Below are 12,075 nucleotides of genomic sequence, written 5' to 3'. Positions count from 1 at the left end.
CCGCCAGCCGCTGCTGCCTGTTTGGTGGCCATGCTGAAACCTAGATGGACTCGTGTCTGTCTGACACTATTAATATCACCACTATTAACTTTCTGTTGTATCTGGTTTGGTAATTTTTATCATTAATGTTTAAATAGTTCTGACCAGAGGAGGATGGGTCCCCCTTGTGAGTCTTGGTTCCTCCCAAGGTTTCTTCCTCCAGCTCTGAGGGAGTTTTTCCTTGCCACTGTCGCCGTTGGCTTGCTCACGGGGGTCTTTGACGCTTCATGTTATTTCTTCTTTTTTCTCTGTCTCTGTTCTTTATTAAGTCCTAATTATGTAAAGCTGCTTTGTGACGACAACAGTTGTAAAAAGCGCTATACAAATAAATTTGACTTGACTTGACTAGTGTTCAGATTTCAGATTTTACTAACTTAGCCGTAGCCATCTTAACTACACTCGAGCACTGTGGACAACACCCAGGCAAAACTACAGAAGAGAGACTAAAAACACTGAACAATAAAACTGACCAAACTATCTAATCAAACACAAAGCACACCCTGGATAAATGAAAAATTCTGGACAAGCCCCCGAATGTTACGTTCCTCTTAAAGATGTTATAGCTAGGGGTAGTGAGGAGGTATAATTAAAAATGTGTATGATGAAGGCAAGGCAAGTCAACCACTGCAGTTATGTGATGAAGACACCACCAGTTTACTTAATTGTAACGAGAAGGGTATAATATAAACTGATATAAACATGGGTAAAACAAAGACCAGTTACAAGCAGTTTGGATACACGTAAATACAGTGTATATAAATGACACTGGTTTAAACATGGTAAAGGTGGACAATGGCTGATGCTAAAGGAAAGAAAAGAACAAAACAAATAAGCTGTCTAGCCCAAAGCTAAACCTGACCCATAAATACACAAGCGGCACCCGCCAAGAAAGACAGAAAGTGTGTGGGGGGGGGGCGGGGGGGGGGGGGGGTGAGAGAGCAGCAAAAGTGGTGAAGAGCACACAGAGAAAACACAGAGAACTCTGCACACTCGTCACTATCTAATATCACAACCAGCAGCAAACAAAGTCACTGCAGTCTAACTGCAGTGCTTCTCCACACCAAACTCAGTCCCGACTGGTCCCTTTATGTCCCAAGACCCGCCTTCTCAGACACAGCAGCAACTTTGGATTGGTGCAGTGCAGAGCATGGTGTTTTCTCATTGGCTACACCAAGAACCTATAGCAAGATCCTGAGTCTTGGTAATGGGTGAGCTTGTGTGAACAGCATTTTAGAAATGTATTGATTAAAGCATGTTGTGTGAAAACTGCATGAACTGTGGTATTGGTCTAGACCTCAGCAGACAGATGTTGTGCTGAATGTGTTTAGAGTCTGTGAATACAGATTGGACAAGAGGACGTTAGTGATGCTTCATTAATAAATCAGTGTGACTCATTTTCTCCATCTGTATAGAAAGTGACCACAATTCAGTAGAGGATCACTTCTTATCACATAACCTCACAGTTGATTCACCACCAACCAAGAACCCAGCGTAGAGCGGCTGAGTGAATGTGGTGTGGAGTGTGTGTAGGAGGGTCATTGTGTCAGAGACGCTGTAGAAGGACAGAGTTCCTGCACTGTGATCCACATACACTCCTATTCTGGAGGATGGTGGAGCTGAGAGCTTAGTCTGAATGTTGTTGTGGAGGAAAGAGAGAGAGGAGGAACACACCAGACTCCAGGACTGACTGTTGCGTCCAAACCCACACTCAATACCCCGTCCTTTCCTGCTGATTTCTTTATATGAGACTGTTATATTAGAAACACACCCAAATACAAGACTACTCCACTCAACCTCCCAGTAACAGCGTCCACACACATCAGAGTATGACTGGCCTTTACTCCGCATCACCACTCTGTTCTTCTCAGACAGTCTGAGGTGATAATTTACTGTGTTGGGATCCAGAGTCAGCTGACAGTAATCTACAAAACACCAGAAAAAAGAACATCTTTAATTTACCTGTGTGTGTGTGTGTGTGTGTGTGTTTGTGAGAGAGTTGGTGTTTGAGAGAGATGGCCTGTGTGTATGTGTGTTTAAGTGTGTGTGTGTGTGTGTGTGAGAGAGAATGTGTGTGTGTGTGTGTGTGTGTTTGTGTGTGAGAGTGTGTGTGTGTGTGTGTGTGTGTGTGTGTGTGTGTGTGTGTGTGTTACACATACACTGCAGAAAGTCTTCTCTGGTTTTTGGCTCTGAGGATAAAATCTGAACTGCTGCAGCTGTGGAGACACACAAACACAACGGTCCAACAGAATGAATAGAATAGAATAGAATAGAATAGAATAGAATAGAATAGAATAGAGTAGAGTAGAGTAGAGTAGAATAGAGTAGAGTAGAGTAGAGTAGAATAGAGTAGAGTAGAGTAGAGTAGAGTAGAGTAGAATAGAATAGAGTAGAAGAGAGTAGAGTTAATTCTTCTCCTGGTCGGAGTTGGTTTCTCGCTCTTTACTCATTTCTATATGAAATATTTATGATCAGTTTAATGGAAATAAAATGGTTCTGAATTAAAGAGAAATTCCACAGATTTTTCTAAATTCCTGCAGAATTAAAGAGTTCAGACGTGAACAGAGTCAGTCAGAGTGGTTTGGTGAGGAACGCTCCGTTCACAGTCCACAAAGAGTCCTGTAGATTCACTGATGCTTTTAGATAGGGAATAAAATCTCTATATTAGGGTTGTAGTCATGGAGACCCCTGATTCCCATCATCAGCAATGTAAAGAAAGCTGAGTGGGTAAGTTTCTCTACAGTGAGCTGAATGAAATGACTTGTCTCCTTATGTCTGACAGCAGGACAGCTGCTCTTACCAAGTGGAGGGATCTTCCTGAACTCCTCTCTGCAGAATTCCTCTAGTCGCTCTTTCAGTTCAGAGACAGATTTCCTCACTCCATCAAATGAGGGATGCTGATGGACAGTGATGCTGGCTGAGTCCTCAGAACCAGAAGAGACACAGAGAGACTGGAAACTCTACAGAGAGAAGAAACACAATGGAGGAAGATGAAGGTGGAGAAGAGAGATGAAGGAGATCAGAGCAAATGAGACTAAAGAGAAAGTTGGGATTACAGACAGCTTTATTTAGTGGAGCTTAATGAACTTCTGCTGAGAGGAGCTTTACAAGCTTGATGAGGAGCAGCTTCCTCTGTAGATCAGTGAGTGTTACCTGGAGGAAATGGAGGTGATCCTCTGTGTGTGAAAGCTGCTCCAGCTCAGTGTGTCTCCTCTTTAGATCAGCCATCTCCTGCTGCAGTTTCTCCAGGAGTTCTTGAACTCTACTCAGTTCAGCCTTCTCCTGAGCTCTGATCAGCTCTGTTAGCTCAGAGCGCTTTTTCTCAATGGAGCGGATTAGCTCAGTAAAGATCCTCTCACTGTCCTCCACTGCTGCCTGTGCAGAGCACTGTTACACACACATTATTCAGTCATGAGTCTAAAGGCTTATTACACAGTAGCTACTACACTCTATTCAGGACTGATATGGAGCTAATATGTAAGAGTTGTAGTGAGTAGAGAGGAGAGTGGAATCTGGATCTGCTGACAGGTTCTTAAAGAGTTAAAAGAATGACCCCACATTACCTGAAATGTAGAAGACAGGTAATGGGAGCTCCAGTCCTCACACAGTGAACAGACCCCACTGAGTTATTTAGTCATCTCAAATAGACGGGCTTATGTGGGTTCTGATCCAGCTTGTGATCCTGTATCTATGAACACTGACTAAGTGCAGGCTTCCAGGTGCTGCTACTGTTTTCAGCTCTGGAGGAGGAGAAGATCCAGACTGAGCTCTGAAATATCAAATCTCTGCTCAGTACTCACCTTAAGAGTGTTCACCATCTGCTCCACCTCCTGCAGCTTCTTCTGCTTCTCCTGGATCCTCTGCTGGAGTTTCTTCTGCATCTCTTTTAGTTGATTCTGTGAACAAGTCAATGTTATGATGTTTGTGAGTGATGTCCATAATTTTTTTAATGTTACAGACAGCAAAATAAATTGGATACACTCTTATTCTTTAGAGCTGTCACACTCTTACTGGAGTACTGTGTGGCTGGAAGGTGGGTGTTGTCTGGCCACATATTTACTGACTGGTCTGACCTGTTTACTGAACACTTCCTTATCCAGAACATTTTAAATAAAAAATCAATCCCTTCAACAACAGAAATAAGAGTTTGAATAGTGAGAAGCAGCTCATTACAGATGATCAATCCAGTTAGCTTTAATTCATTATAAACATGTACAGTTCTCACCTGTTTCTCCCTTCTTTCTGCTTCAGCAGGGACTGTATCATGATCCCTGTGTTTATCCATTGTACATAAATAGCAGATAGAGCTCTGATCAGTACGACAGTAGATCTTTATCACTTCATCATGCTGAGAGCAGATCTTCTCTTGTAGCTGGGTGGACGCTTTGACCAGCTTGTGCTTCTTCAGTCCAGGAACTTCATAGTGAGGTTTAAGATGAGTTTCACAAAAGGAGGCCAGACACATCAGACAGGACTTGATGGCTTTGAGTTTTCTCCCGGTGCAGAAATCACACTCCACATCTCCAGGTCCAGCGTAACGGGGAGCAGGAGAAGCAGCTTGGAGTTGTGTCTTCTTCAGTTTCTCCACCACAGTGGTTCTTTTATGGTATCGCTCACAGAACCATTATTAATAACAGTGAATTGGAGCAGTTTTAAGGAACTGGTGACCAAAACTATGAATCTACAGTCAAACATTTTAATGGATCAATCAAATTCAGTACATTATAACATTTTGAGTTTTACAGTTAAACAGGGCTGGGATTCCTGAAAGCGTCTCTACCAGTTAGGATGTTCTTACCAATAAGATTCCTTCAGTCATTATAATAAATACTGTAAACATGATCATAAATACACACACACACACACACCAGTCAGTCAGTGGTCAGTTGTCAAAATGGGTCGTTTTCACTACAGATATGTTGATTGGAGGAACACAGTTAGAAGAACCCAGGATTGATTGCTGACTTCTCTGTGAACTCCAGACACTGTATGGATCTGTTCAGTTCCACCAGCAGCTCATCTTACTTTAAATGAAGATCTGAGTGATGCTAACTGTAAATACAGAACTTTGGAAATGGTTAAGTAAACACACACACACTCATACAAGATGGAGTTTAAACCCTGAACTGAAGGCGTGTCATTACACCAGTAATCTCACGTCTTCAGGCCAAGCTGAATGGAGCACAGCTGGTAGAAACTCACCACAGCAGTGAAGAATGACAGTGACAGTGTTAGAGTTCCAACTCTTCGTTCTGTAAAGAACTTTGCCTGTGATCGAGAACTGAGTGTGAAGAACCTTTAAATTGATAAAGAACCTGTAGATCAAGGTTCTTTAAGCCTCTGAAAGGTTCTTCATCCTCACACATCTCTATTACTGTATGGAAACAAAAGCTGCTCCTCTACGGAGTTCTGGTTTCTTTTAGGAGATCCTTTTTGCCCTTTAGTTGTATTTCCCTCTAGAGTTAAAGAGGTAGCCAGTTCTCCCCTGGCGTCTTTAGTTTTCCCGCGTTTATTTCGCGTTAGACGTCATTTCCATTTTGCCTGTTCTAAGATTAAAGACTCTGCACTTGGGCCCGTTGGTCACGTGATCGTGGTAGCTCACTTAGTAGCGCGCCGACCCTCCAACATGGCGGCCTGGGTTCAAACCCTGCTGTAAGTGAGCGCCTCATTACACATGTACTGCCCAGCATGTGCACGAGAACACAGAAACTGGAAGCAGTACTGATGGACTGGTAATATCTGAATGTTGCAGTTATTTAATGTTGATGTTGACGAGTAGCTCATCCTGCAGCTCTCCAGATATCTCCACTGTTCCAACTCCAACTTCTTCTGTCTGATTGAGTGACTGGTGTCTATATACAGAGCGCACGGTTTCCATGCAGAAACTGACATTTCATGGGATGTTTTCTCAAAGGAATGAAAGGGGTGCAAAAGTTTTGGCACTCTTTTTATGTGCTGATGATACAAATACACAACTGACACCCACGGGACCACAGCAACCACTTCATAACATGCTAGCAACCACCTCAGACACCACAGCAACCACCTGGTATACCATAGCAACTGCTCAGCAACCACAGAGCAACACCCAGGCAACCACTAAGCAATTTCATAGCAACCCCTAAAGCTGTGCAATCACTGTGTGTTTCCTTCAGGAAAATCATGTTTCTGGTTCTTCCTGCTGTTCTTTAATGTGTTCACACATTAATGCTGTACTTTGGGGAAGCTGGCCTTTGTCCTTTCTTTACTCACATGATCAAACCTTTGACCAGGAAAACAACAGATGCTATTTTGAGCTGCTGGTGTTAAAACAACTGTTCTTGTTGAATACAAAGTAGTCTGTCATAAAAAGAAGCTTCATCTGAGAATTTAATCCATACATTCAGCTGAATGACCCTTACAGACCATACACAGCAAACAGCAGTTCATAACCTGTAATGCTCAGAAGAACTGAACTGAAGTTAATGAAAAGATCTACCACAACATTAGGTGATCATATATGTTTTATTACACATTTATAATCAGCTATGATGGCGCGCTCATTTCTGACAGCGAACAGAAAGATAAATCCAAATGAAATGACCACAGCACGAGGACTGACCACAGCAGGAGGATTGACCACAGCAGAGGTCAGAGTCTAATCATGTAGCTGTAGATATTTCAGCTCAATCCTTTAATGATCTCCCATCAAATCAAGTCCTGGAACTGCAGCAGTGTGTAAAAGCTATTATTATAAAAGCTACTTCTTCATATATGAGTCTCCATAGAATTCCCTAACTGTTCTTTATCTTTCTAGAGCAATAAAGCCTCCCTCATCTTCCTCACTTCTATACTGAAGAGCAGCTCCAACACTGAGCTGAACTCTCACACTCCCCTTTACCTCCTCTCCCCAACACCAGTGTCAGCTTTTACACAGTCTGGAAATGATCTTCATAAAAACATGCTTCATTAATAAATCAGTGTGACTCATTTTCTCCATCTGTTTAGAAAGTGACCACAATTCAGTAGAGGATCACTCCTTATCACATAACCTCACAGTGGATCCAACACCAACCCAGAACCCAGCGTAGAGCGGCTGAGTGAATGTGGTGTGGAGTGTGTGTAGGAGGGTCATTGTGTCAGAGACGCTGTAGAAGGACAGAGTTCCTGCACTGTGATCCACATACACTCCTATTCTGGAGGATGGTGGAGCTGAGAGCTCAGTCTGAATGTTGTTGTGGAGGAAAGAGAGAGAGGAGAAACACACCAGACTCCAGGACTGACTGTTGTATCCAAACCCACACTCATTACCCCCTCCTTTCCTGCTGATCCCTTTATATGACACTGATATGTACACACACCCAATTCCCCCTCTGCTCCACTCAACCTCCCAGTAACAGCGTCCACACACACTCTCCCTACACAACACCTGAGGCCAGCAGTTAAACCTCTCTGGATGATCAGAGTATGACTGGACATCACTCCGCATCACCACTCTGTTCTTCTCAGACAGACTGAGGTGATTAAATGCTGTGTTGGGATCCAGAGTCAGCCAACAGTAATCTACAAAACACCAGAAAGAAGGAAAGAACAACAGCCTTTAATTTACCTATGTGTGTGTGTGTGTGTGTGTGTGTGTGTGTGTGAGAGAGAGAGAAACAGAGGGAGAGGGAGAGATAAAATGTGTAATGTGTAAGATGTGTGTGTGTGTGTGTGTGTGTGTGTGTGTGTGTGCATGTGCGTGTGTGTGTGTGTGAGAGAGAGAGGTAAAGCGGGAGAGAGAGAGAGAGAGAGAGAGATAGTGTGTGTGTGTGTAAGAAACAGAGGGAGAGGGAGAGATAAAATGTGTAATGTGTAAGATGTGTGTGTGTGTGTGTGTGTGTGTGTGTGAGAGAGAGAGGTAAAGCGGGAGAGAGAGAGAGAGAGAGATAGTGTGTGTGTGTGTGTGTGTGTGTGTGTGTGTGTGTTACACATACACTGCAGAAAGTCTTCTCTGGTTTTTGGCCCTGAGGATAAAATCTGAACTGCTGCAGCTGTGGAGACACACAAACACAACAGTCCAACAACATGAATAGAATAGAATAGAATAGAAGAGAGTAGAATAGAATAGAATAGAATAGAATAGAGTAGAATAGAATAGAATAGAGAAGAATAGAGTAGAGTTAATTCTTCTCCTGGTCTGAGTTGGTTTCTTGCTCTTTACTCATTTCTATATGAAATATTTATGATCAGTTTAATGGAAATAAAATGGTTCTGATTTAAAGAGAAATTCCACAGATTTTTCTAAATTCCTGCAGAATTAAAGAGTTCAGACGTGAACAGAGTCAGTCAGAGTGGTTTGGTGAGGAACGCTCCGTTCACAGTCCACAAAGACTCCTGTAGATTCACTGATGCTTTTAGACAGGGAATAAAATCTCTATATTAGGGTTGTAGTCATGGAGACCCCTGATTCCCATCAGCACCACTGTAAAGAAAGCTGAGTGGGTAAGTTTCTCTACAGTGAGCTGAATGAAATGACTTGTCTCCTTATGTCTGACAGCAGGACAGCTGCTCTTACCATGTGGAGGGATCTTCCTGAACTCCTCTCTGCAGAATTCCTCTAGTCGCTCTTTCAGCTCAGACAGATTTCCTCACTCCATCAAATGAGGGATGCTGATGGACAGGGATGCTGGCTGAGTCCTCAGATCCAGAAGAGACACAGAGAGACTGGAAACTCTACAGAGAGAAGAAACACAATGGAGGAAGATGAAGGTGGAGAAGAGAGATGAAGGAGATCAGAGCAAATGAGACTAAAGAGAAAGTTGGGATTACAGACAGCTTTATTTAGTGGAGCTTAATGAACTTCTGCTGAGAGGAGCTTTACAAGCTTGATGAGGAGCAGCTTCCTCTGTAGATCAGTGAGTGTTACCTGGAGGAAATGGAGGTGATCCTCTGTGTGTGAAAGCTGCTCCAGCTCAGTGTGTCTCCTCTTTAGATCAGCCATCTCCTGCTGCAGTTTCTCCATGAGTTCTTCAGCTCCACTCAGTTCAGCCTTCTCCTGAGCTCTGATTAGCTCTGTTACCTCAGAGCGCTTTTTCTCAATGGAGCGGATCAGCTCAGTAAAGATCCTCTCACTGTCCTCCACTGCTGCCTGTGCAGAGCGCTGTTACACACACATTATTCAGTCATGAGTCTTAAGGCTTATTACACAGTAGCTACTACACTCTATTCAGGACTGCTATGGAGCTAATATGGAAGATTTGTAGTGATTAGAGAGGAGAGTGGAATCTGGATCTGCTGACAGGTTCTTAAAGGGTTAAAAGAATGACCCCAAATTACCTGAAATGTAGAAGACAGGTAATGGGAGCTCCAGTCCTCACACAGTGAACAGACCCTACTGAGTTATTTAGTCATCTCAAATAGACGGGCTTATGTGGGTTCTGATCCTGCTTGTGATTCTGTATCTATGAACACTGACTAAGTGCAGGCTTCCAGGTGCTGCTACTGTTTTCAGCTCTGGAGGAGGAGGAGATCCAGACTGAGCTCTGAAATATCAAATCTCTGCTCAGTACTCACCTTAAGCGTGTTCACCGTCTGCTCCACCTCCTGCAGCTTCTTCTGCTTCTCCTGGATCCTCTGCTGGAGTTTCTCCTGCATCTCTTTTAGCTGATTCTGTGAACAAATCAATGTTATGTGATATTTGTGAATGATGTTGTAAAGCTGTTTCCTTTAATAGAACATTGTTAATTCTGCATGACGTGTGTTTTTCAGTTAGAATAAACCTTTCATTAGAATAAAATACTGCTATAATGGTGAAAGACTTTAGGAAACATATTAAGCTACATGCAGAAATTATTTGGAAGGGATCCATTTTAACTAAACATGGCACTTATCTACCGAGTGGCCCAAAGCATGGCACTGTCTCACTCACTTCCCCCGGTTACGTGAACATCTGGTCACATAATGAAACTCCTGAGTTTTATTAACTGAAGTGGAAGTCATGTGATAGATTTAAAACACAATTTGATTGGTCGACAGGTTCATTTTAGTTACCTTCTGTCATTTATAACTGATAAAGTCCCAGAGAGGGTTAGAGACAGCCGAGCCATCAGATTCTTTCTCCTATAAATCTTCTCAACTCTGGAATGAACTTTCTATTGGTGGTCGGGACTCAGAGACACTCTCTGTGTTTAAATCTAGATATTACCTTTTTGCTCAAGCATCACATACAACTCCATCAATGTACTGTACTGTTATCCTTGCTAATGTAGCTTGTATGAATACTAACAAGTTTGGACTTTACTGCTGTACTGCTCTGTTCACAGGTTTCTGATCAGTGCTGCTGTCTCTCTAATCTAGTTCCTTTACAGGCCGTTCATCAGTCTACTCAAACTCCTAAACACTTCTTCATTTTCCTCCTTTCTTTTCTCTCCCTGTGTGAGCTGAGCTGCCCCCTGCTGTCTGATTGCTGCTGACACAAGTCCATTTGTGGCTCTTGCCAACCTTTTGGATCTTGTCCCGTTGTATAACCCCACCATAACATTTTGCTGTGCTCCTCCTAAGCCTTTGTGTTTTTCCCTCCTTTCTGCCTCTCTCCCATGTACTGAGATGCCTAGTTCCAACTGTTCCATCCTGGTACCGCCAGACCTGGCTCTCCACTAACCCTGCTGCCTGCTGTCCCACTCCGGCCTTGCACTGATTAATCCACACCATTGTGACTGTTTATCTGCATGGACTTTATCATCTCACTCATCTTGTATGGTTGATGGCACATTTACCATTTTTCCTAAATGAGTTTATAAAAAAAATATTTTAACTGAATTGAATTAAACTGAATTGTTCTACAGAGCTATCACACTGTTACTGGAGTACTATAAGGCTGGAAGGTGGGTGTTGTCTGGTCACATATTTACTGACTGGTCTGACCTGTTTACTAAACACTTCCTTATCCAGAACATTTTTAATAAAAAATCAATCCCTTCAACAACAGAAATAAGAGTTTGAATAGTGAGAAGCAGCTCATTACAGATGATCAATCCAGTTAGCTTTAATTCATTATAAACATGTACAGTTCTCACCTGTTTCTCCCTTCTTTCTGCTTCAGCAGGGACTGTATCATGACCCCTGTGTTTATCCATTGTACATAAATAGCAGATAGAGCTCTGATCAGTACGACAGTAGATCTTCATCACTTCATCATGCTGAGAGCAGATCTTCTCTTGTAGCTGGGTGGACGCTTTGACCAGCTTGTGCTTCTTCAGTCCAGGAACTTCATAGTGAGGTTTAAGATGAGTTTCACAAAAGGAGGCCAGACACATCAGACAGGACTTGATGGCTTTGAGTTTTCTCCCGGTGCAGAAATCACACTCCACATCTCCAGGTCCAGCGTAACGGGGAGCAGGAGAAGCAGCTTGGAGTTGTGTCTTCTTCAGTTTCTCCACCACTTCAGCCAGCATGTTGTTCCTGCGTAGAACAGGCCTTGGAGTGAACGTCTCTCTGCACTGGGGGCAGCTGTAGACCCCCCTCTGTTCATCCTGATCCCAGCAGCCATTAATACACACCATACAGAAACTGTGTCCACAGGGAACAGCCACTGGATCCTTCAGCAGATCCAGACAGACTGGACAGCTGAACTGCTCGTGATCTACTGAAATACTGGCCTCTGCCATTTTCCTGCACTTCTAGACTGAGAGAGAGCAGCACTCTGAGATCACTTTCGTTTTCTCTGAACTGAGCAGGAGTGACTTCCTGCTTTCCTGCTGCTCAGAGTGTCACAGAGAGGGGAGGAGAGGAGAGAAAGAGAGAGAGAGAGAGAGAGAGAGAGAGAGAGAGAGAGAGAGAGAGAGAGAGAGAGAAAGGGAGGGGGGGACAGAAGTGTTTAGTGGAGTTCAGCTGTTTAAAGTGGAGGGTAAAATGAACTCCAGCTTGTAAGAGAGCTGCAGTCTCTGTGAGGATCTGTAATCAGCCATCTGGTTAGCTCACCAAGCTAATCTTTAGTTTTCTGAGAGAACAGTCTTCACAACTAGCTAATTAGATCCTGAGTTTGGACACGTTAGATAGACAATGATGGGCTGTAACAAT

At 43.2% G+C, this 12,075-nt stretch overlaps 1 protein-coding gene and 1 pseudogene across 1 annotated transcript; both read right to left on the bottom strand.

Moving 5' to 3' along the window:
• Window positions 1-664: 664 nt before the first annotated feature.
• Window positions 665-6,434, bottom strand: LOC140552013 (tripartite motif-containing protein 16-like). The gene is made up of 6 exons (XM_072675908.1): window positions 4,262-6,434; window positions 3,837-3,932; window positions 3,190-3,423; window positions 2,837-2,996; window positions 2,196-2,252; window positions 665-1,961 (listed from the first exon to the last, which is right to left on the bottom strand). The coding sequence occupies exons 1-6, from the start codon at window positions 4,499-4,501 to the stop codon at window positions 1,477-1,479; spliced, it is 1,272 nt and encodes a 423-aa protein (XP_072532009.1). The 5' UTR covers window positions 4,502-6,434; the 3' UTR covers window positions 665-1,476.
• Window positions 6,435-6,521: 87 nt separating this feature from the next.
• Window positions 6,522-11,725, bottom strand: LOC140552004 (tripartite motif-containing protein 16-like; annotated as a pseudogene).
• Window positions 11,726-12,075: the final 350 nt, after the last annotated feature.

This window comes from Salminus brasiliensis, chromosome 1, assembly GCF_030463535.1.
Source record: "Salminus brasiliensis chromosome 1, fSalBra1.hap2, whole genome shotgun sequence".
Lineage (NCBI taxonomy): Eukaryota > Metazoa > Chordata > Actinopteri > Characiformes > Bryconidae > Salminus > Salminus brasiliensis.
Note: the sequence above shows the minus strand (reverse complement) of the source record. Positions and strands in the feature narration are given on the sequence as shown.